This window comes from Emydura macquarii, unplaced genomic scaffold (genome assembly GCF_026122565.2).
Source record: "Emydura macquarii macquarii isolate MOO-44397 ecotype Brisbane River unplaced genomic scaffold, CSIRO-AGI_Emac_v2 contig_383, whole genome shotgun sequence".
NCBI classification, from domain to species: Eukaryota; Metazoa; Chordata; order Testudines; family Chelidae; genus Emydura; species Emydura macquarii.
The window spans coordinates 232,133-252,329 of NW_027130520.1; the positions used below are offsets into that span (position 1 = coordinate 232,133).

General features: G+C 38.8%; 2 protein-coding genes across 5 annotated transcripts in view; both read left to right on the forward strand.

The window, feature by feature from the left end:
* LRRC69 (leucine rich repeat containing 69) overlaps positions 1-14,241 on the forward strand; it is a 54,494-nt gene extending 40,253 nt beyond the window's left edge. Inside the window, exons 7-8 of the mRNA XM_067536341.1 lie at positions 8,464-8,643; positions 12,191-14,241. Of these exons, the coding sequence (XP_067392442.1) occupies positions 8,464-8,643; positions 12,191-12,301 (291 nt within the window). The 3' untranslated portion in view covers positions 12,302-14,241. The remainder of the gene's footprint in view (positions 1-8,463; positions 8,644-12,190) is intronic.
* Positions 1-20,197, forward strand: part of SLC26A7 (solute carrier family 26 member 7) — a 148,479-nt gene that overhangs the window by 2,227 nt on the left and 126,055 nt on the right. For 2 of the 4 annotated variants that reach the window (XM_067536311.1, XM_067536280.1), the window contains exon 1: positions 18,695-20,061. The exons of 1 other annotated variant lie outside the window; for it this stretch is intronic. The gene's annotated coding sequence lies outside the window, so the exon portion shown is untranslated. Of the gene's footprint in view, positions 1-18,694; positions 20,062-20,197 lie in introns of those variants that run through there. One more of the 4 variants, XM_067536291.1, reaches the window with a different exon arrangement.

Consider the following 20,197-nt stretch of genomic DNA (forward strand, 5'->3'; position numbering starts at 1 on the left):
CTTTAGAGCCTACAGGTCCACACAGTCCTACTTTTTGTTCAGCCAATCACTAAGACAAACAAGTTGGTTTACATTTATGGGAGCTAATTCTGCTCACTTCTTGTTTACAATGGCACATGAAAGTGTGAACAGGCGTTCACATGGCACTGTTGTAGTCGGCGTTGCAAGGTATTTATGTGCCAGATATGCTAAACGTTCATATGTCCCTTCATGCTTTGACCACCATTCCAGAGGACAAGCTTCCATGCTGATGACGGATTCTGCATTATAAGGATCCAAAACAGTGTGGACTGACGCACGTTCATTTTCATCGTCAGAGTCAGATGCCACCAACAGAAGATTGATTTTCTTTTTTGGTGGTTTGGGTTCTGTAGATTTTGCATCAGAGTGTTGCTCTTCTAAGATTTCTGACAGCATGTTCAACACCTTGTCCCTCTTGTTTCTTTTCCCACTTTTCCCCCACTGTGCTAAAGATCTTTTCCCCCAACAGTGTATGCTCATTTCATTTGGCCTCAAAACGTGCCTCTCTTGCAAGGAGGAAATCTTGATTGGAGACAAGCACTTTCAGTGCATTCGCTGCCTCGGGGAAGGCCCCATCTAGCAAAAGTGTGGTCTCTGCCAACAATTCTGGCCACGATCTCATAAAGACAGAGAGCTCTGACAGAAAATCATCTTCATGGAGGAGGCTCTCAGGCCTTAGTCATCTGGAAAACGTGAGTCTTCCCCACATCCCTCTACATCTAAAGGCTGTGGGTTGAAGAAACAAGATGTGGACCCCTTTCATAAGTCATCTAAGAAGAGAGTAGGAAGTCCCCCCAGTGTGTCCCGAGATAGCCATAAGCTATCTCCATCTCGCTCGGTATCTTTGGCACTGAGACCTGATATGCCCATGGATCCGATGGACATGGGCACCAAGTCATTGGCACTGAGGGACAGGAGTAAGCAGTCCACTAAAAAGACACTCCTGGTATGCAAATCCATATTGGTACCACCAGTGACGTCTCACCTGGCACCAGAGAGATCGGTGCAGAAAAGATCCCCATCCAACCTCCAGCACTGACATCAGTGCCAGCAGAATCCTGCCACTCCAGGAATCTCCATGTGACGGACGTACTGGAGTCCTTGCCTCTCGGTACTGGGATCTCCACACTGAGCCTTCACCTAACATGAGAATCACCCCCACTGCCATGTCATGCACCCTGCTTTCTAGCAAGGGTTCAGACAGTGAACTGGAGGAGATAGCATCACAGGACCCTCTCAGGCCCCATATGGTGCCCAAAAATTTACCCTCAGATGCCCCCATCCCACCATCTTGGTACAACCATTCATGGGTGCCACCACCATGCTCTATGCTGCCACCACCACCCCGTGGCTATATTGGGACCCTTGGGTGGCATATTGCCAACATGCTTTTCAAGCTTTGAGCTTTGCCTGAGAACCCACGAGACATGCCTCCTTGGATGCAGTATTCAGAGCTTTGGAGCTTCTACAAGACGTCATGGAGGAACAGGTGGCGCTGAGGACCATATTCTCCTGGGTGAAGACATCCACACCATCTTTGGCAGACGACTTTAGTGGTAGACACTCTACAGATACCATTGGAAGATGTCAAGAACACTCACCTTTGACACCTTGACATCCTCCATTTTTCCTTCTCTTAAAAAATTGTCCTCCCTATTAATGAGGCCATTTTAGACCTGACAATCATATGGCTAATCCCAAGCATTGGTAAAGCCTACCTGCATGTGGGCAGACAAAAAATATTTTGTCCCCACCATGGAATCTGAATTCCATTTTTCCCACCACCCACCCAACACTATCATGGTAGGCGCTGTCAACTCCTGCAGCTGACAATATCAGTCATGGGCTGCTCCTCTTGACAGGGACTGAAAGCACCTGGACTTTTTCAGAAGGAAAGCATACTTCTCATCCACTCTTCAATTCCATATTGTCAACTACCATGCCCTCCCGGTGTAGTATGACTAATAAACTATTCAAAATTGAATAATGACTTTATTGAATGGGTCCTGGAATCACACCGTGACCACCGTAAGGCCATTGTTCAGGAGGACCAGTTGATGGCAAAGACATTATTGCAGTCTGCCCTCAATAAGGCCAACACAGCAGCTAGATCTGTTTTCATGGTGGTGGTGATGCAATGGGCATCTTGGCTCCACCTGTTGGGCTTTCTGAAGGAGATACAGTCTACAATGGAAGACCTCCCATTTGAAGGCACAAAGCTCTTTGCTGAGAAGACTGATGCCTCTCTTCACAACCTGAAGGACTCTAGGGCAACTCTTCAGTCTCCTGGCATCTACATGCCAGGACAAAGAAGATGGTTCAGTCCCCAATCACAGCATAAACTGCTCACATCTCAGTACCTGGCTCAATACCACTATAAATCACAGAGAAAGAAAGGCAAATTCCCTAAGTGTAAACTATCTGGCCCACAATCTTTGTTGTCCCAGCCCTCTATGTCCAAACACCAGATATGATAGGCAAGTTGAGGCACCATTAGACCACTTCCCCCAAATAATTCAGCAGACCATTGATTTACATCCATTTGACCACCTATTGGCAGCATTCAGCAGGGCCTGGGAATGCATAACATCTAACTAATAGCTCCTAGAGATCGTTCAAACTGGGTAGTCCATCCATTTTACCTTCCTAGCTCCTCCACAACATCTTTCCCTATCCTTCTTCAGAGATCCTTCTCACGAGAGTTTACTGCAACAGGAGGTAGATTGTTTTCTCCAGTTAGGAGCCATAGAACCAGTACCTCAAAATCTATGAAGCAAAAGATTGTACTCTAGTTATTTCCTAATACCCAAAAGGAAAGAATGTTGGAGACCCATACTAGACCTCAGAGCTATCAATAAGTTTGTTAAAGCTCAAAAGTTCAAGATGGTCAGCTTCTCAATGATCATTCCAGTGCTGGAACAGGGAGACTGTTTTTTGGCCCTCGACCTTCCGGATGCTTTTTTTCATATTTCAGTCCTACCCACTCACAGACGATTTCTCAAATTTACTCTGGGACAAGACCACTACCAGTACAGGATGCTTCCCTTCAGGCTATCATCAGCCACAAGAGTATTTTGCAAGTTCCTCTCGGTGGTGGCCGATCACCTATGCTCCCACGGGATCATGATTTATCCATACCGGGATGATTGCCTCCTCAGAGTTCTATCCCTCCAAGAGGCTCACCAAGTCACTGAAGCTGCAATGCACTTGTTTACAGAATTGGGCATACAGATCAACACTCGAAAATCAATGCTCACTCCAGTACAATGCCTGGAATTCAAAGATGCCGACCTCGACTTGTTACAGATCAGAACTCTCTTGTCTCAACCATAGATTCCTCTCCTTGGTCATGCTTATAGAGACTTTTCAGAGCAGCCTGCAAATATCAGCCAGACTCGGCCTCTAACTGTTGGGGCATATGGCAGTGGGCATGGCGGTGATATGGTTCAGTTCAGTTTACAGACTGCACAGAGCCCCCATTACAATCCACCAGGATCAAAATCTCCTTAGACTGGTGGAAGGACCCAGCCAAAATTTGCAAAAGAGGTCCTCTTCTTGCAAGCCCCATCGTCATTACTTCTCACCACTGATACATCACTTATAGGATGGGCTGCATGTCTAAATGGCCTCATGACAAAAGGCAAGTGATCATCCACAGAGATATCCCTTCACATCAATCTCTTCGAGCTAAGAGTGGTCAGGAATGCCTGTACCCATTTCCTCCCACTGATCAAAGGATCTCATACAAAGATCTCAATGGACAACATAGCCTGTATGTACTACATCAGTTGACAGTGAGGGGCCAGGTCTCCCTTCAGCTGTGCGGAAGCGATGAGGCTATGGAACTGGTGCATCTCCCATGACGTCATAGTGTCTGCAGCTTACCTACCAGGGACACAAAATTCAGTAGTGGAAAGTCTCAGTTGCAAATTCCCACCTGACCATGAGTGGGAAATAGACCCGACAATACTTCACAACCTAATCAGACATTGGGAGACACTGTCCACAGACCTGTTCACCACTCACCTAAACAAGATATGTTCACACTACTGCTCCAAAATGGGGATGGGGCAGCACTCCCAGGGTGATTCTCTCCTCCCCTGGGGTAGGGATCTTCTCTATACTTTTCCTCCATTTCCCTACTGTTGAAGGTCTTGCTGAAAATGAAACGGGATAGAGCTCTTGTCATTCTGATTGCTCCTACTTGGCTGAGACAGACCCAGCACCTTTACTTGTCACAGCTCGCGATGTGACTGCTGATCCCCCTCCCAGTTATTCCAGATCTCCTCTTGCAGAACAGACGATGTATCCTGTATCCCAGCTTGAGGGTCCTCTGCCTCAAGTAATGGCTCCTGCTTGATTCCAGTACATAGAAAGCTCCTGTTCAATGAAAGTACCAGAGGTTCTATTACACAGTGGAAGTCCTCGACATGATGTACTTATCTGGAAAAATTATCCAGGTTCCAGATTTCGTGCACAACACAACAAATTTCTCCGACATCCATGACTCTTCCATATATTCTAGACTACACATTATCCCTAAAATCAGGACTATCTTTATGTTCTCTCAGGGTCCACCTAGCAGCTATAACAGCTTTCCAACAACCTGTAGAGGGGTACTCAGTACTGTCACATCCAACTGTTAAAAGGTTCTTTAGAGGTATAGTAAACCTCTTCTGACAATCATGATTTCCTACTCCTATGTGGGACCTAAACCTGGTGCTGAAAGGAATGACTAGGCCTCCTTTTGAACTCAGGCCACCTTTCTGCTGACTCTCCTATCAATGAAAATGACCTTTTTGATAGCAATTACCTCAGCCAGAAGAACAGGAGAGATAGTGGCATCCTATATGATAATTTTTCCAGACAAAGTTACACTCAATCCGCATCCAAAATTCATCCCAGAGGTAATCTCTCTATGTTTTACATGAATCAATCAGTTCACCTTCCAATCTTTTACCTGAAACCTCACCAGGACAACAGGGAGGCTGTACTGCATACCTTAGATGTTAGGAGAGCCCTGCCTTTTTACCAAGACAGGACAAATGCTTTCAGGATGTCCCCTAGACTCTTCCTCTCTGCTGCAGACAGATCCAAGGGCTCAACAATATCAGTGCAAAGACTCTCCAAGTGGGTCTCAAATTGCTTCAGTGTTACAAAGTTTGCAATATGACCTCTCCAGACTCTATTCATACTCACTCAATGAGGTCAGTCTCCTCATCTGTTGCCTTCTTCAAGAATGTCCGTATCTTAGAGATCTGTAGAATGGCAACATGGGCATCAATCCACACTTTCACAGAACACTATGGGATCACTAGGGGCTCCACCTCTGATGCCATCTTTGGCTCCACAGTGCTGTCATCAGTAACTGACCAGACTCTGAAGTCCCGGCCTTTTGGAAGAGATTCTGCTTGGGAATCACCTACAGTGGAGCAGCCATAGGGACACTACTTGAAGAATAATAAGAAGAAGTTACTCATCTTGTGCAGTAACAATAGTTCTTCAAGATGTGTGTCCCAATGAGAGCTCCACAACCTCCCTCCTCCCCTCTACTTCAGAGCTCTTGTCAATGACTGTGCAATAGAGAAGGAACTGACGGGGGGTTAGCCCACGCATGCAGACTAGCCTCGTGGCACAGCACGAGGAGAGAGCGCATGTGCGGGCCTAATGGACACTGCTACCAAAGTTCTTCAATCAGCAGACCAGGGACATAAGCACACCTACAGTGGAGCACGCATAGGGGTACTCATCTCAAAGAACCATCGTTACTGCATAAGGTGAGTAACTTCTTCCAGTAGAGCAGAAGCCATCCCTGAAGAGTGATTCCTGGCTGCATACAGAAGGAGGCGGTTTTGAGATCTATGGGCTGACCGGAACAATTCAGGGAAAAATCTGCAAGATTTTCTTTTTCCCTTCCTTCTAGCCTTATCCTGTTTGTTTTCTATTTAAAGAGGCAAACTAGTTATCAGAATGAAGATCCTTATAAAGAATAGGAGAATAAAATTGTTGCCGTCCTACTCCTGAGCTATATTAATGACTCCAGAAATTAATTATATCTAATGAATCAGTGAGCAATTATATCTAATGGTCAGTGAACTTATCAACTTGAAAAAAAGTGCACACAATTATGAAAGAATGATGTCCGCATATCAATGCTTCCTTTTTTATTAAGTGGTTGCTGCACCTAACTTTGTAATGATAATGATTGCTACAGAGGGGAAATAATTCAGAATCGTAGCAGCAAAATCTCCTTAACATTGCTACTTGCAGTTATACAGATGGAAGGTTATTAGCAGGTTAAAGCTCTAGAGGAGCCCTATTTGAGAACTTGCATGCTTCTTTCTGGGTTCATAGGGAATGGAGTATATTCAAAAAAAGTTACGGTGTTAAAACTGCAATAAAGCATCTGTAGTATATAGAGGAAAAAAAGATGCACGGAAGAGATTGTTTTATTTTATTAAAAGAACACCTTTGTAAAAACAGTACTTTAAAATATTGGTGTGAGAAAACATTTATATTGTGTTAAAAGTTCAGCTCTGTTTTGTTAGCCTTAATTTTTCTTGCCTCCATGGAGCTGTTTATCATGTTGTGTACATACATTTTGTTATGTATTTTTTTATCATCTTATTTGACACATTGCCCTCTCTCTAAAGATAGTTTGTCTCTTACATAACACAATTATTAACACTAAGAACATTCAGTATTGAAAACTTTGGCAAGGCACTATAGCAATGACCTACATCTGTTTCAAAATTTAAAAATCCTCTTTCTCGTCCAGGACTGCTCCATTTGAAATTAGTTTCAAAACTCCATTGACTTTAGTACTTCAAGATCAGGCTCTAAATTACTAGTTTATGACCTTAATTTCCAATTATTTTTGTCTCGGGAAGCCTTAAGATAGTTTTAGTCCACCAAGTCCATACATAAAATAACAGTAATTATCTAAAATCCAACTTCCTCTAATACTAAAGCTGAAACAGAGGGAGGGGAAGCCATGTATTCTCAGAAGGAGTCATCTTGATAATGCTCAGTTTGCTTGACTATTATCAATATTCTAATACCTCGAATTGTACTTTCTCTGCATATTGATGAGCTGAAATGATCTTGTGTCCCTAAAACTCATAATATGAAATAGTACCTGAAAAATCATGTATGCAGTACATTCAGCAGCACTAAGAACATTAATAATGCATTAATTGTTGGAAAATGAACAGTTTGACAAAATTCTGACACAACTTGATTTTAATGTAAGACTATTTCTTGGAAAAGAAACAAGTATATTTTATCTTAAATGCACAACTATAAAGAGAATGATCTTATGACTTAGAACTGGCCAGTTAGACTTTTCAAGTCCCCATTAATATCTTTAGAGGATAAATATGCAGTAGTTTTTGTCACACTTCTTCTCTGATATGCTTGCATATGAGTATCTGGAAAAGGCTTTTAGACTGAGCATTATATGAATACAGTAATGATTTATTGCTTGCTCTAGCACTCCTTGCACCACCAGAATCCCCAATGAAATTCAGTGAGAGTTCTGTCTATGTTAGGATTGCTGCATTGGTCTCAGAATGCATTACCTGAACAAAATTTGGGAAGTATTTTAAGCATGTAACATACCCATTACATTTGAGTTGAATATTCTGTGATGAATGTAGGCAATGAAAAATGTAATAATTAAAGTGGTGTTGATTTATATAGTGCCATAGATGTGCATTAAATTGTATAGAACAATAAGATACTCCTTGTACAGAATAATGTACAATATAAATTTTAAAATAATCATGACAACAAAGGGATTTGGAGAAAAGGGGGAAGATAGGAAAAGGGAGGACAAGAGTAATGTAAATAAGATGAAGCAATTGCTTCATGACTCTGGTGTGGGGTTTTTGGTTTTGGTTTTTTTGGCAGATTTTCTTTGCAGTTTATAAACAAGTTTTTATTATCATAGAAATTATTTTAAAATTTCTGTCACTCCTTAATGTGCAAAACTGAGCTGACTGTGCTAATGGAGGTGGAAGGATTATGCATATGAGAACACAGCAGGATGGAGTGGAAGGTTGATGTGGGAGAGATTTGCAGTGTGGGAAAGAAGGACAAGGTTAAAAAGGGAGAAGGAGAAAGTGAGAAACATGAATACAAGTGCAGGTGGAAGCAAATTGACTTGGCAGAAAGAAATTACTGAATCAAATAGCAATGGTAAAGCTGCAGTTCAAATAATGGCAATGATATTATGAACAGTGCAATTAATGGCAGTGGCAGTACAGATAGTTTGCCATTGTTCTAACTTGCTAATTGGTATTTAGATACATAACATAGTTTCCAGTGTTGGAATTAGTCATTATTCAGTTTTAAGTGGCAAAATAGTCTTTATTTTGAACTAATATCGTATATTGTGAAAATATTTAAAGAATTATATTCTGTGTCTGTTAAATAATCCAGGAAATAGCAGCAAGACTCATTTTCAATCAGCTAATGAAAGAGGACTCCATTCTACATACTACAATAAAACAGAACTTGGAAGCATGCAATATACTTTCCAAAAAACAAGTGTGTGCTCAGTGTGGGAAAGGATTCCTGAATATATGGCTGGAATGTGTACGTTTTGTGAATGTCAGACAGGTAAATGACCCTTTTATGAATTTCTCCTAAATTTATAGGCCTTGCTCCTGTCTGAAGATACGTAGTAGCATAAAATCAAGTTGTGTGCAGTTGTTTCATCTTCACTTGAAGATCTCAGTGCTGAAAAATCATCTAAGATTGGGTTCACAAGCACAGGAAATGATTCCTTTACAAAAGAGCTGGTGTATAGCTGAATATTTGTAGGTAGGACTGACTCCATAGTCTAACACTTGGTTGCAGGATTACATTGCTTCAAAGTGATTTGGTCATTTGAAGATAAGTGTCTTTCATTTCAACTTGTACATTATGAGTATTGTCATTCAATGATCTAAGCACTGTCAGAAAAAAAAGAAAGTGCTCAGAACCTTGCAGTATAGGCCCTCTGTGAAAGTTCTTTCATTGTGCATGTTTCTGCATCTCCTGATGCCATAATGAACTCCCCCAATAGCTGTGGGCCATCACAAACCTCGCTACTTACCACTCTAAATGAATGCAGCATTTTTTTGAACCTTGCACCTTCTCTAATATAAACACATAGAAACAGGTATATTTATATTAAAAACAGAAAACAAAAAAACTCCAAACCAAAAATTAAAAACCCAACCTACCATACGAAGATAGTCCACTGCACATGCATCTCCCTTTGAGGAGAGGATGACAGAACAAACAACATGTGACAGATGTGTAATCATTTTACTTAATGTGCTACTGGAAGGCACTTAGATCCGACAGTGATGAGCATGGTATAAAAACCTATATAGAATAGAATAGAAAATAGACACTAGGAAGAGACACACTGAAGAGAAGATAGTGGTTACATGAAAGAACCTGTTGATGCTTTATGACACAACCATAGTATTCCAAGTCCAATCTAACAGTTCAAAGTAACTGCAAAGCCACCAAATCTGTCAGGATCCCTCTGACTGAAGTAGAATTGTGTAGCTGGCTGATATCGTCTCTCCTCTTACAACTCCTGATGAAGTTCAGGAAAGAGTTGTTATATTCTCCTTCAGTCATTGGCTGCCGGATGGCCTTTGAGTTCCACAGCCATCCAGCATAGATTAGAGCAGCCCAGGGGATATTCCTGGATATTTGACCTATTTACATTCCCTTTTGTACTATATTTAGCAACACTTAATCATCTCTGTGTTGATTCCATTTGAATATTTGAAAAGGCTTATGTTCCATGCTTACCCTCTCTAGTTCATTTCTTAGCCAAGCTGTAATATTTAGCTCTTTGAATCTTTTCACATAAATCATTCTGCAAAACATCTCCACTAGTGCACAGCCTTTAGTTGTCTTGTGTCTGCATTGGATCTAAGGCTGCTGAAGTTGTTGCTAAAGAACCCATTTCTTCTTGGCCACAACCCTTTCTCATGTCAGACCTGCCCAGATGTTCTCCTTTGACAGCAATATTACATGGCAGTGGTAATCACTCTCTTCCTAAGGAGCTAATTTTTACCAATATTGGGCAAATGGTAAGCTCTTTGCCCCTCCCCCCAGCCTTGACTTTTTCACATGAATTTCATTTTGTTACTTAGAAAATAAAAACAAAAATATCTCTGTATTATTTCTCTCTCTTCAATGGCATTTGCACCGCCTTCCAATTTAATAGCAATTGCAAATTTCATTAACACATTGTTTTCTTCTTCTTCTAGAATATTGGGGAAGTGATTAAATAAGATCGGACCTAGTAACACTGACATTTGCCATGTACCGCTAGATACATCACTTAACCAATACACTGGTTTTCTTTTAACTCTTTATCTCAGCCAGTTTTCAGTATGCAAGACAGAATTCCCATCCCAACAAATTTGGATTACATTCTCCTAACAGATTTTGTGATACAGTATCAAATACTTTACTAAAATGCTTTACCATCCACTTGTAGCTAAACTATAGCCACCAACTCTATTACACTTAAACCCCTGTGTAAATGTGCCTCAAACCTTCTCTAAAAAGAGAGGAGGTAATGCATTCTCTGCCCATTCTGTTCTTAGCCTTTCTGCTTAGACTGCCAGCAAGAGTTCCAACATATATATATATATATATATATATTTTAAATATAGACCTTTCCACTAGGAACTGGACTTGAACCAACAAACTAATTTCACATAGGCCAATACCTTGGTTGTAGTAACAAATTACAATTATTACTGACTTAGGCCATAATGAAACAAGTGATTTGGAAGTAAAAGGCTCTAAATTCCATTAGCAATCCCTTGCCCTCAAGATATATATATATATATATATATATATATATATATATATATATATATATATATCATTTCTTTTTGTTGTTTATCTTAACTTTTCCCTAGATCCTCTTAAAGTCACAGTGTTTAGGGAGTAAACTGCTTTTGTGTTGGCTAATGAACTTTCAACCTTGCATTAAATGATAAGCATTGCTGGCACATGACATATATTACATTAGAAGATGTGCAGGTGAATGAGCTCCTTATGGTGTGGCTGATGTGGTAAAGACCTGTGATGGTGTCACTAGAGTCGATGTGTGGGCAGAGCTGGTAATGGGGTTTGTTGCAGGGATAGGTTCCTGGGTTAGTGTTCTTGTTGTATGGTGTACGGTTGCTGGTGTACGGTTGCTTGCTTCAGGTTGGGGGGTTGTCTGTAAGCCAGGATGGGTCTGTCTCCCACGGCTTGAGCGAGTGAGGGATCATCTGCTAGGATTGGTTGTAGATCCTTAATGATGTAGGTGATGGCCGGTGGTGTTCTGTTGTTTTCTTTGTTTGGTCTGTCCTGTAGTAGGTGACTTCTGGGTACCCGCCTGGCTCTGTCAACAAGAACACTAACACCATCACAGGTCCTAACCACATCAGCCACACCATAAGGAGCTCATTCACCTGCACATCTACTAATGTAATATATGCCATCATGTGCCAGTAATGCCTCTGTGCCATTTACATTAGCCAAACCGGACTGTTACTACGCAAAAGAATAAATGGACACAAATCAGACATAAAAAATGGTAACATCCATAAACCAGTCGGAGAGCACTTCAATCTCCCAGGACACTCTGTAGCTGACTTGAAAGTTGCCATACTTCTACAAAAAAACTTCAAAAACAGACTTCAGTGAGAAACTGCAGATCTGGAACTCATATGCAAACTTGACACAATCAAACTGGGTCTGAATAGAGACTTGGAATGGTTATCTCATTACAAGAAGTAATTGTCACTGTTCACACATTCTCCCCTTCTAATCAATGGTTGTGAATAGGCTTCATCTACTCTAACTGAATGGACTTTGCTAACACCTACCCTCCCCATTGTAGTTTCTTACCCCCATCTGATTTCTCTTTCTTGCATCTGATGAAGTGGGTTGCAGCCCACAAAAGCTTATGCCTGCAGAAGTTAAATTTCTTAGTCTCTAAAGTGCTACTGGACTCTCGTTTTTCATTTACAGAGTGTTCAGAAAATTGGGAGTTGTTAGTTTCTTAAGATACAACTTTATTGAGAATGTAGTGTATGAATATTTTCTATTTTTTGCAATTTTTATCTATAATTTTTATTTAACTTTTTTTTTAAAGAAAATGAAGATAAGCAGAAATGTGCACCTCTTGCCTGTGAGGACGTTGCTGTGTTCTTATAAATGCTTTAACCATCCTGGCCATGGATTCTTTGGAATTGCTGTCCCATAGAGCAGGAAAAGAATGCACTCATTACAATCAATCAGATTACCTTCTTTGGCATTGTTTACCATAATTGGAGATCTAGTTCTTAGAATTCAGTATTGTGTCTATTCTCAATGTAAAATATATATTCTGCAGAGATAATGAATTACAAAGTAATGATCTCCATAAACATAATTATTCTGTGCAACTGTGTGATGGTGATGTTTTTTTGAAGACTTAACTCAGTTCCTAAAAGTGGATGAATCAAACCAATAACATTGTTTAAGTATGACGCAGAGTTATATAGTGTAAATTGTAAACAGCCATTGTACTGTGGTTTCTTTGGCAGATCTCTTGTTACGTTGTAATAGGAAATTATTATGAAAATTTGTTTTTCTGAGACTTTAGGATCAAATTTTAAAGCTTCAAAGAAATAGATGGACACATCTATTATCTACTAGATAGATGGACACAACTACTATCATTGCCATTAGAAATTCAGTTTTTTGGAAGTTTATAACTTGGCATTACAACTTGGCAAACGAGTGTCTTAGCACAAGAGCAAATATGTATGGGTGCTTTAAAAATGAAAAAGAAAGACTACCAGTGTTAAGAATTTTTTTTCATAGAACCATTTTGATTTTAAAGAAGCACTTTTGCCTCCTGGAAAACTTAGAGAAAACTTTCTTTGTAGAAACAATTCTTAGATGTTTAATATTTTCTGGGTTCTTTTCTTCCCTGTTTTTTGATCCCTTTGGATGTTTTAAGATGGAAACAAAGAATTTCTTAACTTAAAAATTTGTCTTTTCATGTTTCTTTCTCACCTAAATTTATAATCCTCTGCTAATGTAGCAATCCTGTTCTTTGCAACTAATTATAATACTACAAACACGGTCCCTTTTTCTGGAAGGTGCTTAAGCACGTGCCTAAATGTAAGCCCTTTGATTTCAGTTGATTTGTTTAAAGTTAAGGATGTGGTTAAGTACCTTTCTTCATTGGGTCCAGAGCTGTTTCAGGTGAGAATGAGAAACAGTCACATGTTTAAAGAGCAAAGACTGTTTTTGTGCAGTTTCTTGCCTATCAGTAAAGAACAAGTTAACAAATACCAAAAAACTCAAGCAGAATTTTCTCTAAATAGAACATTTTTGTGGTTTTTATATTTCCATGAAGCCTCAGTGGAGCACCAAAAAACATATTTCATAGTATGGTGTGCTCACTTTAAGTGAAATTCACTGCTGACAGAGGTTGTGTCATGGAACCAGTATGGTACTGCTGTGCAGATAGTAGTGGGCACAGACTAAGTGTTCATGAAGGGAGGATTCACCAGACCCCTCTGAACATACTAACAAGGAGGAGGGCATTGAAGATAGGTTAGGAAACAAACTACCAGATCTGTGTATATGCAGATTCAGTGACTAGGAACCCAATATAGGAGGCATGGAGTAGAAGTTGCAAAAGGACTCCAACCTGCACAGATTCCAGGTAGGACAGCCATATAGAATGTGATCACTCAAGCTGTAAGAGAATTCTGCTTTTATTGCATTATCAAAAATGAGAAAACAGACATAGATGGAGCATTGAATGCTGAAATTCTGCTCCTTCACATGGACAGGAGCACCTGCTTTGCACTGCACACACTTATACATATTAAATATGTTCTGAATACACATTTACACAATAAGTCTTGACTGCCCTATTAAATAACTTATGCCATGAATGAACAACTGCTTGATCAATCATTCTGCATGCTGCATGAAGGCATTCCTAGCTGCATGGAGGCATCTGGAGAATAAAGAGCGAGGAGCCTTAGTGCAGCTGGGCTCCCTATTGGAGTCAGGAGCCCCGGGGGACAGCAGGTTTCTAGCTGGAGCCCTCTACCCACCTCGGTTTTCTTGTTAAGTTTAGAGTTGCAGCAGGGAGTTGTGAAATTAACGAGAATGACAGCGAACAGCAGAGGTAAATAACCCACAGTGTCTACATGGACACTGTGTCGCCTTAACTATACCGACATAAGCCCTACACCTCTCGTGGAGGTGGAGTTACTATATTGGTGTAGTGGGGCACTTACATCGGCAGGACCAAGGCTGCAGTGTGTACACTGACATAATTAAGTCCACGTAAACTGCCTTATGTCATCCTAACTCTGTAGTGTAGATGAAGCAGTATCAGCCTTAACTTTGAAATATCTTGCCCAGTGTATGTCACAACCTCACTGCCACTCAGTGCCTTGTATGTTAATTTTTTGTGTGCAGCTCTGTCTATGAAATACATTATAAAATGAACAGAATACTTCCTCAGCCTAGAACTGCCCTCAAAGTATCCAGTGAAGCTGCATCTTCAAGAAGTGTGCAAGTTGCTCTTATAGCCTCCCTTCATCTCCATAGAGGGGAGTGAGACACCAGTGACCTCCCTGAAGTTCTTGTTTGACTCAGGGAGAGAGTGGGATGACATAGTCCTTGGGTACACACTTTACCTTTAGAGAGAATCGGACTCAATGGGAGGTGTCCATTTGGTGCATTGTGTAATCATGCTTTGGGGCAGAATCACTGAGTGCTCCTGAAGTACACCCTTTTCCGCTTAAATCAGCGTGACTAATACATGCTGTGCTTTTGCTGACATCTGTGATGTGCGGACATCACGCTCCATGCCACCAGATGAAACAGGAGAAGGATCTTTTTGTGTGTTTTTTGTAAAGATTCATTTGACGATAATAATAGTGACCGTGACACAGAATATTCCATGGAGATTACCATGATTTGAGGCCACTTACAACTCTCCCAAACTGCATTTGTTATTAAAGTGTCTGTCCCCCAGCCACATTTTTCCCATGGAATATCTGTGGTGTCACAAATCATAAACATCCTGCATATTAGTGAGCTATCTGATCCTTCTCCCATTTAAATCCAGACAAAACTCCCTGGTATTCAGTGGGAGCACGATCGTCATACCTCAGGTCGTGAGCGCTGCAGAAGTAGTATTTGCCTCAACTTTAACTCAGACTCTCAAACTACTATAGGTAAGTGAAGTCCAGCAAGTCTGAAAACTGATGGGTAGCGTGAGAGAGAAATGAAGCTTTGCCTGATATTTAAGTTCCAAAGGGTATTTTACTCTCTTTAACATTTTTCCCAGATGTCTTTCTGCTGTGTAGGCTTCATGTAACACAGAAGGATTTTCAATAATCTTGCTGCTCCTGCTAGCTGGAATTAATAAAATTGAATGAACCAATATGTGTTACGTAGTTACCATTGTTCCTTTCATTGTGCAGTTTACATGGTTAGCTAAGGCTTCCTGTATAGCAGTGCCTGTGTGATGCTACGTGTGTAACCTCAATGTTACAACAGGAAAAAGAAGAAGTTGTAAATGTCAAAGCATACTGAAGTTTCACCACTGTGATAGGGACCCTGGACATAGGTCATAGGGCCTTCATAGGACTATTAGTAAGAAATATAGTTCAACATAATAGCCAAGGAAAATGGACTGTAAAGATTTTCAAAGTTAAACTTACATTAATCTATAACTGTGAACAGAATGTTTATATACATAAATAAAATATTTGATACATGGATTTTCCTAATACTAGCCTGAATTGCAGCTTGAACACCCATTAAAAAGGCTACTCTGCCTCTGCAAAACTCTTTACATAAGATGCAGTCCCTGATATCTCCAGTGAAGTGAGGCTACGGCTGTGATAGGCAGATGTCTGAATACTTGGGAAAAGATTAAGACAGCCTGACAAGGAAGATTGTGCAGAAAACTGAGTCAATGCAGAACAAGGAAGGATCATCTTAGGCAGGTAAGGGTAGTTGGGTAGGAAGATAGAGAGTCTGATCTGAGTAAAGAAGCAGTAAATATCCAAGTGGATGAGAAAGGATTACCAGCAGGCTGTAGATGAGTGGAAGGGAGATTGGTCTCCAGGAATAACGGGAGCCAGTGGTGGTAGAAAGAGCCCTCGAAATATAAATTTGTTTTAATTTGAATGTAAATGGTCATACTTGTAGGTTCCCTAATTTGAGTTGTTTACTGCATCTGGGATAGGTGGAAAAGGGACCCTATACAAGGGGGATTTCAAGACAGCATGTAGGCCCAAAGATTAATTTTATTATAATGATTTTATGTGAAATACTTTTTTTTTTTAGTACGTAAAACTACCATAGCAGTCTTTGTAAGGCTTTACATTTTGGCCATGTAGGGTGATCTGTTCACTATTAATGATGTTGTTTTAAAACCACCATCTGTTTTTTCCAAAACTAACATATGGTCATTAATTATTCTGTTTATAAAGTTACCAAAAATCATTCTGTGAAACAATTGCTATTGTTAAAGTGCACATGTTTTAAAATCACTGCTTAAAGTAACATCAACAAATGTTCTAAAACAAAAAAATTCAATATTAAATAAAAATATTTTATAATAATAATAAATATTGTAAATAAAAAAAATATTTCTAAAAAACACTTGTGTCTTCCAGTTACAAGTTTTAAATAAATATTTAAAAAATTAAAATATAAATAAATAAATAATATATATATGTAAAACCAAAAAATAACAAAAAACTGCCACCCATCTCAAATATTCAAAAAAATAAAAACAACAACTTTTACCCAAATGGTCAAAAACTGCCCACCCTAATGACCCTAAAATCCACCTCAAAAAACAAAAACAAAAACAAAATAAACTATAAAAAATAACAATAGTCATGCTTGCAAAACATGGATGATTAATAATCACACCAAAATGCAAATACAGCATAACAAAGCAAAACCCATAAAGTGGCATAAAAGCTTAACCCTATAAAAAGGAGACAAAAAATAAGAACTTTGGGTTTGGTTCTACAATCATTCTCCAGGAGCATTGGTGTGCACCAGCAGATCCCCTGCTCCCTCCCTCATGTCTTAGCCACCTTGACAGTGGACTAACATGAGCAACTGAGGCTGATAACTTCATCTTTGTAGAACCTTGTGTGTGTGTGTAAAAGTGTGTAAGCAATTGCTTTTCAAATTTTTGTATTCACAGTAAACGTGGCGTACTGCCTTGTTCCCTTAAATAAAATCCTGCTGTTTATTTTATAACATTTTGGTGGAGAATTGCGAAAGGGGGAATATTGGCATACATCTTGGTTATTGTGAATCTGGTCCACACTGTGTGTTGAGTTTTGAAGTAAGCAAGTCCCCACTCGCATGTTAAGAGCTCGCACTGCGTGTGGAGTGTGTGAACCTACGCTGCCAGCACGTTAGGAGTTCACACTGCATGCTGTTTACACATTGAAACGTGGGGAATCTCTGTAGGAACATTTTTCTTGACAAAAATTGTGTGTACGCAGAGTGTTTCCCTGTGATATACCTCCCCTTCTTCTGCCATCTCTTTGGTATAGGAGCTTTGTACTGTACCAGAGCTTTGGCAAATACAAAAACTGTAAAAAAAATAATTCAGTCTGAAAATAAAATAAAATAAAAAAAAAAAAAATCAAGCAGTGCAAGAAATAGTAAAAAAAAAACCCTGACCCTAGAGCAGGGCAAAGCATCTGCTAATCATAGCTGCTGTGAATCCCTAATTAAACTGTTAAAAATGTTGCTGTTAGACTGTACCTTAAAATGATTTTACAGGGCTAATTGGTTGCTTCCCCCATCCACACACACACTTGCACTTCTATTTTTTAAAAATTTTAATAAAAACATTTTTAAATACACTATAAATATTAAAAAATATATCAGCCAAAATAATATAATAACATTTAAATATAGTAAATTTAAAAAAAAAATAAATAATTTAAAAAAATTTAAAAATGGCTTTTATAAAATTAATACTACAAAAATTAAAAAAATTAAACATATTAAAATGTTCAAAAATAACAATTATAAAAATGTTCAAAAAATAAGTGTTATAAAAAAAAGTTCTTAGTTTAATAACATTCAGTAAAATAAAAGAAATTGTGTGTGCAAATATATTATGTAAATCTGTAAATGTTTAAGGATCTAAACCAACACCCTTGGTTTGTAAAACCCTATTCTGTCATTTAAAATGACTTGGTTTTGTTAGCAATTAACCCTTTGAGTACTTCCATGCTTCATAAAGTTCAATATCTTTTAAAAACCAAAGTCGTGGCTGTAAAAAGGTCAGCCAGACACAAAAAATATGGGAGTAATTCCTCTGTTTTGCTTGCGATCAACAAAAAAATGTATTAAAAAAAAAGTATTTTAAGCAATAATCTGCCACCCTCAAAAGGGGGTAAAAAAATGTTCTTTTTGTCTTTCAGAACTTCAAAGAAAGCACCAGCAAAACAGCTAAGAAACACCATGAATTTATTATTGCAACAAAAATTGTTTTTTATGTCTTATGCCGTTTGTCTTGTTACTAACATTATATAAAATACTGCGTTAAGCAAAAAAAATAAATAAATAAATAAAAAATAAATCAGTATTGTAATTGTATTTATAAAGTATTCTCTATTACATTAAAAAAAGCAATTTAATTCAATAAATTTACAAAAAAAATGCTAAAAATAAATAACTTTAAAAAATTTAAAATGTTGGTTAATTTTGCTAATAAAGTCCTATAAAAATGCCTCCTAAGACTTAAAACCTCTAAAAATTTCAGCAAGCTATTAAATAGCAGCCCTTAAAGCATCTAAAGAACTAAAGTAACCTGTTTAAACTCCAAAAATCCTAAAAATTACAAAAAGAAAACAAACCAAAAAGTATGGATTACAAAAATAATAATAATATAATAAAACCCAGATATACACCTTATTCTCTTCCCATTCTTTTAGCATAAATAAAAACATACCAGTACCTCCACGCACAAGCTGGGCGTGACCTAACTGACACCATATTAAGCAAAATAAGTACTAAAACTAAAATTCTAAATACTGTACATTTAAAAGTAATTAACAAAAAAAAATACAAATGCAGCATAACAAAGCAAAACCCATCAAATAGCATAAAAACTTACCCCTATTAAAAAAGAACAAAAAAATAAAAACTTTGGGTTTGGTTCTACAATCATCCTCCTGAAGCATCAGTGCGCACCAGCAGAACCCTTCTCCCTCCTTCGTGTCTTAGCCACCTGGGCCAATGGACTAACATGAGCAACTAAGGCTAGTAACTATACTTCATCTTTATAAAACTTTGTGTGTGTATATATAAAAGTATGTAAGCAATTACTTTTTAAAATTTTTTTTACACACAATAAATGTAGCATACTGCCTTATCCCCCTGAATAAAATCCTGCTGTTTATTTTATAAGTATAGCAAGCAGGCATAAAATGCTCTCCTGCCTATGGTCTGACAGTGCTAGAACACTGGTGATACTTTAAAAAGAATTGATATTGTCTGATGTAGAAATTAGTCACTTCAGAATTGGTCACTTCAGAATGTCTTTAATGTATTTGAAGATGTGTACCAATTCTAAGGTAATAGAAATATGTAGCGTTTATGTAGATTGAGATATATATTGCAGCCATACGCAGTGGCTTTGGGAAGCAAATAGTATTAAGTTTTTGTATCACTGTGGGCCTGGGATTGCATGCAAAAACAGTGGGGGTTGATTAAGGTGAATCACTTAAGTTGTAAACACCTCCACATATACTGGTTCAAACTGGGTTTTCCAGAAACCAACAGACAAAAAATGATTTTATTGTAAAAAGGCTGGGTTTAAATTGACTCAGGGTCTTCTTTCTGATCCAGCAAATGACAGGACCTTCTGTCTCTGGAGGGGGGCACCAACCCTTGCAGAGGAGTTGGAAAGACATTGGCTTTCTAGGACCTCATAAAATTAATGGGTGATCACTGGTAAGTCTTTACTACGCTTGTAGGAACTTTAATTGCTTTTTGTGTGTGTATGTTTTCTCTGTAATGCTTTTACCTTAAGAATAAATGCAGTTTGCTTTGTGAAGGCTGGTTGGTAACTGATGGCACTGTTATAGCC